This window comes from Macaca mulatta, chromosome 8, assembly GCF_049350105.2.
Source record: "Macaca mulatta isolate MMU2019108-1 chromosome 8, T2T-MMU8v2.0, whole genome shotgun sequence".
Lineage (NCBI taxonomy): Eukaryota > Metazoa > Chordata > Mammalia > Primates > Cercopithecidae > Macaca > Macaca mulatta.
Window position 1 is genome coordinate 119,672,901 of NC_133413.1, and position 14,863 is coordinate 119,687,763.

General features: G+C 34.7%; 1 protein-coding gene across 2 annotated transcripts in view; it reads left to right on the forward strand.

Moving 5' to 3' along the window:
• Window positions 1–14,863, forward strand: part of PKHD1L1 (PKHD1 like 1) — a 167,713-nt gene that overhangs the window by 34,213 nt on the left and 118,637 nt on the right. For both annotated transcript variants that reach the window (XM_028852869.2, XM_015145876.3), the window contains exons 14-21: window positions 1,129–1,220; window positions 4,504–4,663; window positions 4,945–5,080; window positions 6,576–6,719; window positions 8,363–8,520; window positions 10,003–10,116; window positions 12,396–12,545; window positions 13,543–13,667. In XM_028852869.2, coding sequence (XP_028708702.2) covers window positions 1,129–1,220; window positions 4,504–4,663; window positions 4,945–5,080; window positions 6,576–6,719; window positions 8,363–8,520; window positions 10,003–10,116; window positions 12,396–12,545; window positions 13,543–13,667 — 1,079 coding nt within the window. The remainder of the gene's footprint in view (window positions 1–1,128; window positions 1,221–4,503; window positions 4,664–4,944; window positions 5,081–6,575; window positions 6,720–8,362; window positions 8,521–10,002; window positions 10,117–12,395; window positions 12,546–13,542; window positions 13,668–14,863) is intronic.

Here is a 14,863-nt window from a genome sequence, read left to right on the forward strand (position 1 = left end):
TTGATACTATAAAAACATTATGATGATGTTTATATGTATCTTACTTACTTTAAATCAAAACAAATGAATGTATTACAAATGTATGAGAAATGATGTCATGTGGTTTGGCTCTTGGCTATTATCCTGGATATGATACAAGATATAAGATGATGGAAAACCTATAGCCTACAAGAAAATTTCCCATACCTGAAAATATTTCATTATTCTACATTTACTTGGTCATGAGATAAAAGTCATTTCACTATTTTGTTTTTTTCATAAATAGAATTATACATTCAATTTCGTATGTAGTTTTTCACATACTAGTATTAAATACTAATTTTATTAAACAATTTATATAATCACTATTTTTAATGACTAAGTACTGTTATTACATGGGTTTACCAAGCTTAGATAACCATCTCCCTACTGATAAGTTTTTATTTACTTCTGGTGTTTTATGACCACAAATAATACTACTCTATTGAACATCTATGTTCATTAAACTTTTCTGTATTTGGGATTATTTTGTTAGGACAATTTCACAAATATGAAACTAACAGATCAAATCAATTTAACATTTTATGACTCAACTTATGTGGCAAAATTGCTTCCCAAACTGGTTGTGTAAGTTTAAATTGCTACCTGTAATTTATGAATTCTAATTTTTATCATAGTTTGTACTCCAAAGCATGTGTACTCCAAAGATGGTATAATCATTCATAATGGGAAGCCCAAAGTCCTCTCACTCTAGTGTGCAGAACCATTTAGCAATCTTTGGCAATCTAATTTGGATTAAATCTCTCAAAGTTCTCCACAGAGCGAAAGAATATTTTATTTGTCAATAACTGCCTTTCTCCTGGTATGTATCTTCTTAGTTTCCACTGCAGTTCTAGTTATGGAAAAGCTATGATCTGTGTAGCATACTCGGTACAGTACTGTTGATGTTACTGAAGGGTAGAAGGAATGAAGTGAGCTTTGATAATTTAAAAAAGTATAGCATAGTAGATAACAGATCTTAAAAGAAAAATATAAAGTAGTTTTACATTTTTCTACTTATGAAATTTCTAAGACTGAAATAATAAATGATAAATAAATAAGTAAAGTTGAAAAGGTCTATTAATAAATTCTCCATCTCTCTGGGATTAGGTGAGGATTGCCTATCATTCTGCTAATGCCAACAGTTATTTTTCCAGTCCAACACAAAGATCAGAGGATATTCATCTGCAGAAAGGAAAAGAGTAAGGTTTTTTCTTGTCGTTAAGTTACTGTGTGGTATTTACAAACTTTATGTTTATATTTTTAAATATATATATATATTTTTAATTTTATTTATTTATTTATTTTTGAGACGGAATCTCCCTCTGTCGCCCAGGCTGGAGTGCTGTGGCCTGATCTCGGCTCACTGGAAGCTCTGCCTCCCGGGTTCATGCCATTCTCCTGCCTCAGCCTCCTGAGTAGCTGGGACCACAGGCGCCCGCCACCGCGACCCGCTAATTTTTTTGTACTTTTAGTAGAGACGGTGTTTCACCGTGTTAACCAGGATGGTCTCGATCTCCTGACCTTGTGATCTGCCCGCCTTGGCCTCCCAAAGTGCTGGGATTACAGGCACGAGCCACTGCGCCCGGCCTATATTTTTAAATATTTTCAATTTATTTTTATTGGTGGAAGTGGATATTAGTTTATTGGCTTAATTTATAATTGGTCATTCGCTATAATTTTATTCAAATGTGTTTCTTTATTTTCAAGAATACTGGCATTCAGCTAACCAGGGAAATTTGAAGTCTAGAATAACCCTGTTGCAAACTTACACTTTTGTGAAATTACTTGATCCTATTCTTAGTTCTTTACTTGGACCTCTCAGTCAATCCATCCATCTAATTTCTCTGTTCCTGCAGCTGAGCTCTTCAGTATTGCTAGGGAAAAATCACTAAACCACATAGATTGTTGCCACTATTAATGTATATTTGTTATTAACTGGTTTATTCCAGGCCCTGAGCCAGGTACTGGAAATTTGAGAATATTAAAATACACTGCCAGAACTGACAGAGCATATCGCTTAGTGTTGAAAGGTCAAGTCCAAGGAGCCCATGAGTGGGATTATCATCCAAATACCAGATAATCCCATTCAAAAAGCCATTCAGAATTCCTAGGAAACAGGAAGATAAAAGACATGATACATTCAAAATGGAGAAGGTGGTGGAATGGAGTTAACATGAAGAACATCAAAAGATGCACTGAGATCATATTCATCATTTGGATCTATTAGACTTTACTATATAACAAAGCACTTCAGACTGTAGCAACTTCAAACAACAAGTGTGTATTATTTTTCACAATTTTATAGTTGGCTGAGCTGTTCATTTAGTCTTGACTAGTTTAGTTGGGGATTGGTAACCTAGAATGCCTCGCTCACATGTCTGGAGCCTCAGCAGGCATGGTTGAGTCTTAGATATCTGGGGCATCCCATTGCACGTGGTCTCTCATCATCCAGGAGACAAGCCCAAGTTTCTCACATTGTGGATGTGATCCCAGCAGTAAAGAGGGGAGTCCTAATGCACACACACTCTGCAATACTCTGTCTGTGTCACATTGGCTGATATCCCATTGCCCAAAGCAAGTGACCAAGCCTAGACTCAAGGATGCAGAAATAGACTTCCCTTCTTGATGGGAGGAATGCTCTTTTCTTTATAAATTTACCTCATCACCCTTTCAGATATTGATGAAGTTATGCTCAGAGGCAGCATCATGAGGATCTTATGGAACTGGACAGGGAGGGTTGGGATCAACGGAACCTGGGAGCAAATTAATGTTCTCACACTGAATGTTCTCGCTGAGGTCTTGGTAATACTGACATGGGGAAAAAGTTTTATTCCTTTTTTCCTCCTTCTTCTACTTTCACTTCTTTATATATTAAACATTTTCTTCTATAACCATGAAAACTACTGGGCCAGGTCAGGATAAATGGAGTGCCTGATTAATCCCTACTGCAATTAAGTGTTAGTACATTTTCAGACTTTGGCTTGTTCTTGGAAAATGAATTCAGTCTACCAGCTTGGCAGGAGCACAGAGTTTGAGTGAAAGCAACTCCTAATACATCTGCTGCCTGGTGTCTGTGCTCCTGCAAAACCAGCTTGGAATTTACATACTGTGCTTACAATGATTGCTGTGAAATCTGAAATTGAGGCCACTCTAGCTGGTTTATTATAGTGTGGTTTTTCAAGCCTTTCCAAAGGTAGCTCATATTGCTAAATCATTCTACTCAAATACCACAAATATAGTTTCCTCTAGTGCATATGTTTTTGGTCACCTTATTCTGTTTGGAATTCTCCCTCAGTTACTAGTTTAAAAAAATTTTGAATTCTTAAAATTCCATTAGCGTTTGTTATTCATATGGAGAAAGGAATAATATCTGTTTTATGAAACTTTTGTGACGATTAAATATAATAACGTCTGCAAAGTGCTTAGTTTATTGTCTAGTACAAAGAAAGTACCTAATTAATAGTTTAAAGCCATGAGTAAGGATGCAAAATTTTAATGGTTCTTCTTTGAATTCTGATCTTTAATTAGTGTTGATCATCTCAAGTCAGCAGAACTGATGAACAGGTTCTTATGGAAGTCAAGAGCCTGATATAATCCCCAAATATCAGTTCCATCGGGCGATGATCCAGAACCCCATCATTCTGCACATATGAAACATGATAAATTTCCCTCATTCAGACTCTTTCATGAACTGTGGATACTGATTCTCCCTATATAAGAATGTATGTTGAGTGATGTGAGACAATTTAGGGAAGCTCCCAGCTGTCCTCTCCAAAGATGTGAGCAATGGTGACATTGCTAGAGATTTAGAGGAGAAGCAGTAGTTTTGTACTCTCCTGTAACAGCTGCTCAGTGAAGGCATTACCTTGGGTACCCAGTAGGATGAGGGGCAGGAGACATCAAGAATCAGGAATTCAAAATATAAAGTGAAAATCCCATCCAGCTAGTTGGAGGTCCATAGTAAATCTGACCAGTAAAAGTTTCCTGAGGCAATATTTTATTCCCCAAGTTACAAATGGAGCCAAATTTAAGGAACATGAAAGTAGGAACTTTTATTCCTGACAAATATAACCCCTCAGGTATAAAATATATGCTATGTCTAAGCCTGACATTTTCTTGAACACATTACAATATTTAACCTCTGCATGTTGTCTCTGCTATATGCCAGGGACAGGGTTATTTTTCAGGATCTTGAGTATAGGAAATAGTATTGTCTTCAATAAATATTTATTGACTAAGCTGAATGAATTACTTATGAATGAGAACAACTTTCTACTAATGCAGATACCTTACATAATTCATTTTATTTTAACAAACTGCTATGAAAATTTTAACATTTGAATATTTAAAATATGAGATACTACAATATAAGTTATTTAACAGGCAGGCTTTTAAAATAATGTTGATATTTTATTCATTAAAATAATATCATGGCAAGTGTTGTGGAAAAAAGTTATATTCATTAGTTACTCTATTTTCCAGATATTATATTGAAATCTTGCTGCAGGAGTACACATTAAGTGCATTTGTTGATGTTGGACTGTACCAGTATCAAAATGTTTATACTGAACAACAAACAGGAGATGCAGTGAATGAAGAACAAGTTATCAAATCCCAGTCAACAATCATCCAGGAAGTACAGGTTTGCTATGATTATAGTTCCACTTACAGAAAGTAAATGTCCGAAGGCAGGATCTCAATTTGGTTATTAATTTTACTAGGTAAGATACTGTTTTAGGTGAAAGCAGTCATGGACAATTATTGAATTATGACTTTGAGTATCTGTATTATAAGCCGAAAAGGCTGTTACTTGTCATTTGTAGTAAAATAGAGCAATAAAGTGACATTGAATAGCTGAGTTATGATGCTTTTAAAGTATATATAATTTTCATATATTAAAAATATTTTTTAATTGGAAAATAGGTTATAACATTAGAAAACTGGGAAACAACTAACGCAATTAATGAAGTTCAGAAGATCAAGGTAACCAGCCCCTGTGTGGAAGCTAATTCATGTTCACCTTACCAATACAGATTAATCTATAATATGGAAAAAACTGGTAAGTTATAAATAATAAGGGAGATACTGTTTCTGTTCATGCATAGATGTAGCCATAAAGTATTTGCTCCAGTCAAATTATACTGTCTAGAAAATATAGTTTTGATGATAGGCTAGACAAAGAAGCAGAAAAATATATTATGGTAAAAAGCCTTCAGACTGGGATAGAAAACAACATCCATACAAATAACTTTCTGGCATATACCATCATTTTCCAATAATAATGATAACTATATATCTAAATGCACATGGAATTTATATATCTGTTACTCACAGGTGTAAGTTAAGAAAATGGGAATTGTGAATAGTTAACCCAAATGCCCATCAATGATAGACTGGATAAAGAAAATGTGGTACACCATTGAATACTGTGCAGCCATAAAAAGGAACAAGATCATGTCCTTTTCAGGGACATGGATGGAGCTTAAAGCCATTTCCTCAGCAAACTAACTCAGGAACCAAACACTACATGTTCTCACTTATGAGTGGGAGCTAAACAATGAGAACACGTGGACACAGGGAGGGGAACAACACACAGTGGGGCCTGTTGCGGGGTGGGGTCGGTGCGGGGAGGGCATTAGGTTAGTTCATGCTGGGCTTAATACGTAGGTGATGATAGGTTGATAGGTGCAGCAAATCACCATGATATACGTTTACCTATGTAACAAACCTGCACATCCTGCACATTTACCCCAAAACTTAAAATAAAAATAAAAAATTTTAAAGGAATTAAATTCATCATTGCACAGAAGTAAACATGTCTTTCAATTTTTTAAAATAAATGATAAGCGTATGGAACACCAATTTTTATCAGCTAAAAAACAAAAACAACATTGCATTTCTTTTTTTTTTTTTTTTTTTTTTGAGACAGAGTCTCGCTCTGTCGCCCAGGCTGGAGTGCAGTGGCGCAATCTCGGCTCACTGCAAGCTCCGCCTCCCGGGTCCACGCCATTCTCCTGCCTCAGCCTCCCGAGTTGCTGGGACTACAGGCACCAACCACGACGTCTGGCTAATTTTTTGTATTTTTAGTAGAGATGGGATTTCACCGAGTTAGCCAGAATGGTCTTGATCTCTTGACCTTGTGATTCGCCCGCCTCGGCCTCCCAAAGTGTTGGGATTACAGGCGTGATTCACTGCGCCCGGCCGCATTTTTATATTTTATAACAAATCCTAAAATAAAACTTTCACTATTAATGTTAATTTTTTTAACCAGTAAATATTGATGATTGTTTATTCTTTGCCAAATCCAATGATTATTACTGTGGGAATATTAGGACAATAAAATATCAGCCCTGTCCTCAAAGAGATCACAAATTAAATACTCAATATTACTGAACTTGAATCAATTTCAAAATACAATTTCTCTAAGTGATAACTTACATGGTACAGAGTGTAGGTGCTTTAAAAATGTAAATACAAGACATCAGTGTTGGCTGCGGTAGCTCAGATTTCAACTTTTCTGTTTGTTTGTTTGTTTGTTTTAATCCAATCCGAAGTCTTCCTACCTGCTGATGCTTCTGAATTCATACTGCAGTCAGCCTTGAATGACCTCTGGTCTATAAAACCAGACACAGTTCAAGTAACAAGAACACAGAATCCCCAGAGCAATATCTACACGGTAACATTCATATCAACTAGAGGTAAGCATGTATTTAATTTTGCACTTGTAGGAAACAAATGTATATCCTGTGCCACTCTAAAAGTTCTATAAGATGACAGAGAAAAAGACTTAGTTTAATGTCAGCAGAAATTAAATGGTTATTTTTTTCTATGGTAATTTAAATTTTAGTTGTATTTCAAGGAATGTACAACTCCAATGCATGAGAAATGCACTATACATACTACAAATGCATTTTCCATATAATAGCCTACTTTATAAATTAGTAAAAACTAGTGAAAATATTCTTTCTGAAAATAAAATTTAGGCAAACCAATATTGTCCAGGAGACACTCATCTGATCAAATCTTGCCTACTGAAAGGATTTTGTGGTCAAATTCACATGGGAGACACTGTATACCATGGGTCTTCCTTCAAGACTGGCAGAGCTCGTTGGAATATTAAAATCCCTGAGGAGTCCTGCAGTATTAAAAAAAAAAAAAGGAAAAAGAAAAAAGTCAATTCACCTGTGTTTAATGCAAACTTATTTTTTCTCTCCATCTTTTTTTTCAAGTAGTAGCTATTAACTTCCTGTTACTGTTTTACAAAAAACACTTTTGGAAATATTGACATAGACATTCTGCCTTCAAGTCAGACTTCACAACTAACTTGGCTATTTGGTATATTTAGCCCAGAAAGTGGGTCCCCGAATGTGCGTTTATGTATGTGTGTGTGTTTACTTTTCTTTGGGTAATCATTATTTTTCAATTCATGTAAGTAAAATGTTACTTCAATATTTGTGTCTCATTTTATGAAATTGTTTAGTTTATTTGATTGTTGAGTGGAGGATAAAGAATTTGATTTTACATGAATTTAAGTTTTAAAAAGTGTACGAAAGTTAGATTGTCAAAATACTTATGAATAAACATATGAATATCCTTTCTGATGTATTTTTATATATCAGAGAGAAATTTTAAGACTTCAGCAGACACCTTAAGAAATATGTTACCCAAATCCTAACTGGGAAGATTTTAAGACTTTCCCCAACAAAAAGGGTCAAAAAGATCAGTGAGATTCCACTGGTAGAGCATCCTTTCAAAGAACAGAGACATTTGAGGACAGGCCTTATTCCTCTTGAAGTGGCAAAGTCAATGATTATCATACTAAGTGGCATGGTATGAACAAACCTCACAGGTCAGAGATTGTTTCCTGGAATTCATCTTCATGCCCTATTCATGTCTAAAGAAAACAGCAGTATTTCAGCTGAGCATTTGCACTAAAATAATGGTACTAGCACAAAACTAAAAGAATTTTTGGAATATCCTACTGCCCATTGATCTTTATCTCACGGTTCTAATACATCAGCCTGTTTATCTTACAATACTTCCTTTTGCATAGAAACAGTGCCTTAAATATATAGCACTTTGTCTGTTTTGCCATTTATGCTATGGATAAATCTGCTCAAATTTAAGGATCTACATCGTCCCCATTCTTCCTTCTTTTGTGATAATGGAGCACCAAATGAAACCAATTTGGCTACATTTGAGTGTCTATTTAATATATATATATATTATTATATGTATATATATACATATATATACATATATATATACATATATATGTAGTTTTATATATAGGCATTTTATTAGTTAACTTCTACAAATTCTGTTTGGCACTTAATTTCAGGAGATTTTGATCTGCTTGGTTATGAAGTAGTTGAAGGGAATAACGTCACACTGGATATTACAGAACAAACCAAAGGAAAACCCAACTTGGAGACATTCACCCTGAATTGGGATGGGATCGCTTCTAAGCCACTCACTCCATGGTCATCAGAGGCTGAAGTATGCTGTAGGAATGTTTCTACCACGCATTTTCCCTGCACCCTCTCACATCATTCATGGGCCATTTGTAGACAAATGAGAAAGAGATATTACTTGAAAAAAATCACTGCAAATTATTTATCCCCTGATCGACTCACCATAATTTATATACTGTGAACACTTTTATCTGAAAGGAGACTAAGAGTCAACTTAGTGCAGCCACCCCTTTTTCCAGACAAGGCATATATCAAAGGTTCCAAACCCTTGCCCTGCCTATGTGTAGAAGCTCTGAGTCCCTCTAACCACATGGGTATTTTTCTTCACTCAAAACCCCATTTGTTATCCTGCAAAATCAGAAATTCCTTGAGAGATGTAGTGCAATAAAAGCTTAGCTATAAAGTGTTGGTTAAATATCCTATTATTTTATTAAACAGAACACCATTTAAATGTCAACCTTTTATAAAGAACACTTTAAGGAGCACTAATACATTCTTCTATTTGGCGTGATAGGTTGGAGCCTACCCATAGTGAGGAGAGAAGGGAGGAAATATTCCAAAGACAAGAGAAGGAAAAGGGAGTTCTTAGGTCTGTGCCAACAGGGTCTAATGTACCTCTATAGGGGGCAGCTGTTCAAAAAGAAAGAATGCTTGTGAGTTACAACATTTTGACAACTTATCTGGACAATGAATTTAAGTTAACATTTGTTTGCAGATTAAAGAGTATCTATTGTCTCAAGCCCTTAATTCTAAGTGACAATTATTTCTGTGCTTTGCTGGAGAAATTGATATGGAAATTATAGGAGACTTGTGAATATGTGCTAATTTCTGCATAATCTTCAATAATTTATTATTTTTGAATAATTATAAATACAAGCTTACAGCATATGCATCTAATCTTTTTTGAGACGGAATCTCGCTTTGTCACCAGGCTGGAATGCAGTGGTGTGATCTCCACTCACTGCAACCCTCCACCTCCCAGGTTCAAGTGATTCTCCTGCCTCAGCCTCCTGAGTAGCTGGGACTACAGGTGTGCACCACCATGCCCAGCTAATTTTTGTATTTTTAAAAGAGACAGGGTTCCACCATGTTGGCCAGAATCTATTGGAGTGTATCTTTTTTTTTTTTTCCAGTTACTTTTGAGTTAGTTGGAAAAATTATTTATTTGGAATCTATCTAATTGGGTACTAATTAATTTAGGTTTGCTTCATTGCTCTCTTTAAAAAGCTACTAAACAAATATGTCTGCCTTATGTAATAACTAAGTATGGCTAATATTAGCCAATTCCATGTAACTATTGTTATTCTAGAATAAAAGTTTTGAAAACTCATTGGCCACTAAAATTATCACACTTAAAATTATTTAGAAAGTTAACTCATAATCATGACTAAAGTATGGGAATTATGAAAATGTTCTATTAGAACTAATTAGTAGAATCAGGAGTAGGATTACTAGTGTTCTAACTTTTCATGAAAAGAAGTTACTAATGTTTATATTGTTAATTTAGTTTCAGGGAGCAGTGGAAGAAATGGTTAGCAGTAAGTGTCCACCACAAATTACAAATTTTGAAGAAGGATTTGTTGTGAAATACTTCAGAGACTATGAAACTGATTTTAATCTGGTATGAAATATTTAATAAACTGTGAAACCAAATGATAATTTATATAATGGTTTGAAATTTTATAATTTCTTTTTTGAAGTAGCATTAATAACTTAGTCATTCACAATCAAATTGCAAAAATGACTTTGTTATACATTTATTGTAAGGGCTGTTGGTAGGTGCTATTGGTAGTGCCTTCTATGATTCGTTTGTCAAAAAATTTTTACTACTCATGAATTTTCTTACTAGAAAGTACGAAAGCTGAGCAAAGGTAAGATTTGTAGTGTTTTTGTTTATTTTGTGTATTAGGCCATTGTTGCATTGCTATAAAGAAATACCTAAGACTGGGTAATTTAGAAAGAAAAGAGGTTTAATTGGCTCACAGTTCTGTAGGCTGTATAGGAAGCATAATGCTGGCATCTGCTCAGCTTCTTGGAAGGCCTTGGGAAACTCTCAATCATGGTGAAGGTAAAGGGGGAACAGGCACGTGAATTGGCTTGGTCAAAGGCAAGAGAAGAGATTGGGGCGGTGCCACACACTTTTAAACAACCAGACCTTGTGAGAACTCACTCACTGTCACAAGAACAGCACAGATGGGATGGTGCTAAGCCATTCATGAGAAATCCACACCCATGATCAAGTCAACTACAAACAGGCCCCACCTCAAGCTTTGGGGATTACACTTCAACATGCAATTTGGTGGGGACACAGATCCAAATCATGTCATTGTGCTTGTGTTTTCTTTTTCTTTTCTGTCTTTTTTTTTTTTTTTTTTTTGATATTGAGTCTCACTCTATCACCAGATTGGAGTGTGTTGGTGCAATCTCGGCTCACTGCAACCTCCGCCTCCTGAGTTCAAGCAGTTCTCCTGCCTCAGTCTCCCAAGTAGCTGGGACTATAAGCACCTGCCACCACGCCTGGTTAATTTTTGTATTTTTAGTAGAGATGGGGTTTCACCATGTTGGCCAGGATGGTCTTGACCTCTTGACCTCATGATCCAGCCGCCTCGGCCTCCCAAAGTGCTGGGATTACAGGCATGAGCCACCGCGCCCAGACTTGGTTTGTGTTTTCTTAACATGGATGCACAGTATATCCTTTCTCCTCATTGACTTCAGAGATTATAATATATGGTGGGGCATTATATGTTTTTATGTATTATGTAGTTTTATATAATTGCTTCTCTTGCTTTTTGACATAACACTCTGGTTAATTAGTACACTGCCCAGTCGTTATTTCCTTCTTAATGAGATATTTTCTTTAATATAGAGTAAAGGAAGAAAATTGAATATGTGCTTTCTAATTCTCATTTTCAAGTCTTCAGGAAGTCAGCTATTTGCTATTTCCAAGTGAAAACTGTAAGAATAAAAAATGTATACTCTAGTTATTTAATTCAGATCAATACCCTGGATATAAATATAAATGCTTAAAAATATCTCTCATGATACTTTTCATGAGCAGATTAGTGAGAAAAAATCTTTCCATTTAATAGATGACCTTTTCAGCTTCGTTTAATAAACATATGTGTATTTATGTTCTATTTTGAATGTAGTACTAGCAGCCATGAGGATGGCACCTGTAATTTACCTTTTACTCCTTTCCTACTTCATCTCTCATCATTACCCTCACGTGCATTTCCATGCTGCACCTAACCTTAACAGTTTGCGTTCCCAGCACCATGCCCTCTCACACCTCTGCTTTTTTGTACAATTTTGGCCTATCTCTGAAGCCCCTATTTTCTTTTTACCATTTGCACAGTGCCTTTGACACCTTTTTTTCCATTCCAACAACTGCTATTTATCTTTAAAGACTTAACTCATTGTCACTTCCCCTGAGTCATCTTTCTTGATGCTTTTATGTGAGTTAGATGCCTCCCTTGAGCCTCAGTTTGATCATCATTGGCTTCTTTGTCTTAGACGGATGGTCTCTATTTACAGGGATGGGGTTCTTCACCACTTGAATCCTAAAGATTAAACAGCAAACACACAAACAAGCAGAAACCTGACACACAGTAAACACTGCATAAACACCCATGGAAAGAATGAATAAATACCCGTAAAGAGCTCATAATGTAAGGAAAAAAGTCAAACTTGGGAACTAGTCAAATACTGGTATAAGGGATTATATAATTATGGATCCAAATGAGAACTTTAGATTTCAGACAAGGAAGAAAACATCTCAAGTTAAAGTAATCGGGGAAACAATGGTATCTGGGTTAAACCTTGAATGGTTTGGGTGCATACATTGGGGGAAAACCAGAACAATAAATCATGTTTTCATTTGAAATATTATTGTTTCGGTAGGAACATATTAACAGAGGGCAGAAGACAGCTGAAACTGATGCTTACTGTGGTCGTTATTCCCTGAAAAACCCAGCTGTCCTTTTTGACTCAGCAGATGTTAAACCAAACAGACGACCATATGGGGACATTTTATTGTTTCCTTATAATCAGGTAAGCTCAACAAAATGATATGCTAATTGAATCTGGAACATACCTTGGTAATAAAATTTCATGAAATTTTAAGACAAAAATGCTTGCCATATGAATAGTATGTCATATTGTAACAGGCACTGTCGTGTAAATTCTGGGTGCTTGTGGTTTCTTCTGAGGATTTTCAAAATAATAAATGTATACTATATATATATGTATATAGCACCACATATCATGTATTATATTTCTCTTTTAATTCAGAAAAAATTATTTGCACACAAGTTTAAATACCAAAATAATTAAAAATGTATAAGCTTCTTCATTTTTCTTCATTAATTAAGAAGAAAGAAAAATGGCTAGCCATCGTAGGGTGATCTTGGGTATCCAGTCAGAGAGAAGTGAAACCAAATTAGGAGCACAGGAGATGGCAGTTTTAGTGAGGGCATTTGACACTGTTAATCATAGATTCACCCTTTCTCTTATTTTAAAATTCTCAAATTGTGGCATCTATCCTAAAATTCAAAGTTCTTAACATATTTGGCATGCTTAAGGACTTGGGGACCATTTAAATTGGTATTTAATTACTATTTTACAGTGACACTGATCTCTATCTCTAAATGTTCAATGATATTTACATCCCATTTAATTTGCCTGGATGTTTACCTCTCTTCTTTCCTATGTGCATTGGACTTTTAAATTTGCTGAGTAGCTTAGAGTTAGTACATAACTCATCTCCACAGAGAGTGAATTGTTTGCAGTTTTAAAGGACACTATACCTAAAAATAATAGATAATTATTATTAATTGTAAGGTCACCTCAACATCACTTTGTCTATAAAATCTTTTCCAATTCTTCCGCAGCTAACTGGCTGAAATTAATCATTTCTTTCTACGTGTTCTGGTACATTTTATGTAGAAAATGCCCAATAAATATTTATTGACTTTGAATTTATTTGAATTGTTACAAAACAATGTAATGGTAACATATTGTTACCAATGATTTTCATATTTTTATGTAGTTATGTTTAGCATACAAAGGATTCCTGGCAAATTATATTGGTCTAAAATTCCAGTACCAAGACAATAGCAAGATTACTAGAAACACCGATATACAATTTACATACGACTTTGCTCATGGAAACAAGTAAGTTATGCTATGAATTTGAAAATTAAGTTATACCATGGTATATACACTACAAAGATAAGACAAATCCATTTCTTGGGGTTTTACGTTTTTGTTTTGGTCTGTTTGGGGAGATGATGGCAAATCACACGCACAATGGATGTAACTGCAGTTTTCCTATTCTACACATGAACATCCAACAGAAATAGTCGTGTTTTAAAGAAATCTATAGATTATGAAAATAACAACTGGTCATGTTATAATCACCCATAACCATAAAAAGACAAAACAATGGTAAACTTTAGAATTTAAATTATATATTACTAAATCTAACAATGTCCCTAGTTGTTGCTGGAAGGTAGAGACAGACTTATCACAATATAGTCGTTACAGTTTGATCACTGAAAAAAAAGGGAATAGAGATATTTTGAAATAATGCTTGCTATACCAAAAATTAGACACATAGAAATGCAAATAGAGAAACATAAAGGAAGAAACAAAATGAACCTAGAGAAAGCTATTTAATGACTACAGCTGTCATGCCCTTAAACACAATTTAGTTCTATATAATTATTTTTGGGGTTTTATTAATTTTTATATCTTCTGAAATTTATGTCAGTTGTGACTGCATTTTCATACATGGTACATGTAAAAATTTCATTTACAATAGAAGTAATAATGAAGACATACACAGAAACACACATCTTTCTATTTTATAAAGTACTCCCCATAAATTGTTGTTGTTTATTAAAGTATAATGTACATAAAGTAAAATTCACTCTTTTTAAATGCACAATTTAGTGAGTTTTAACACGTGTATATGGCCATGTAACCATTACTCCACTGAAGACATAGAACATTTCCTCTCTACAATTTTTGAAGTTTATTTTCATATAAAATTTATCTCATAAAAATAACCATAATAGGATCTCCATATCTTGAAAAGATTTCTTTTTTTATTTGCTTTTTTTCTGTTATAGCTACATCACAATCTTTATTTTATATGGGTCTATATAGAGTTTATATGATACTTTAATACATGTCATGTAAGTTTCCATCATTTTATAAGATATGGAGAACATTATTCTATTATAATAAGATACGAAGAGCACTATTTTTCTTCCCATCATAGAATAGAACTCTGTAACTCAGAACTGCCATGTGTGGAACAAGTGTGAGGGAGAACCAGCGTCTCCTCATGACACCCAGACAGAGGG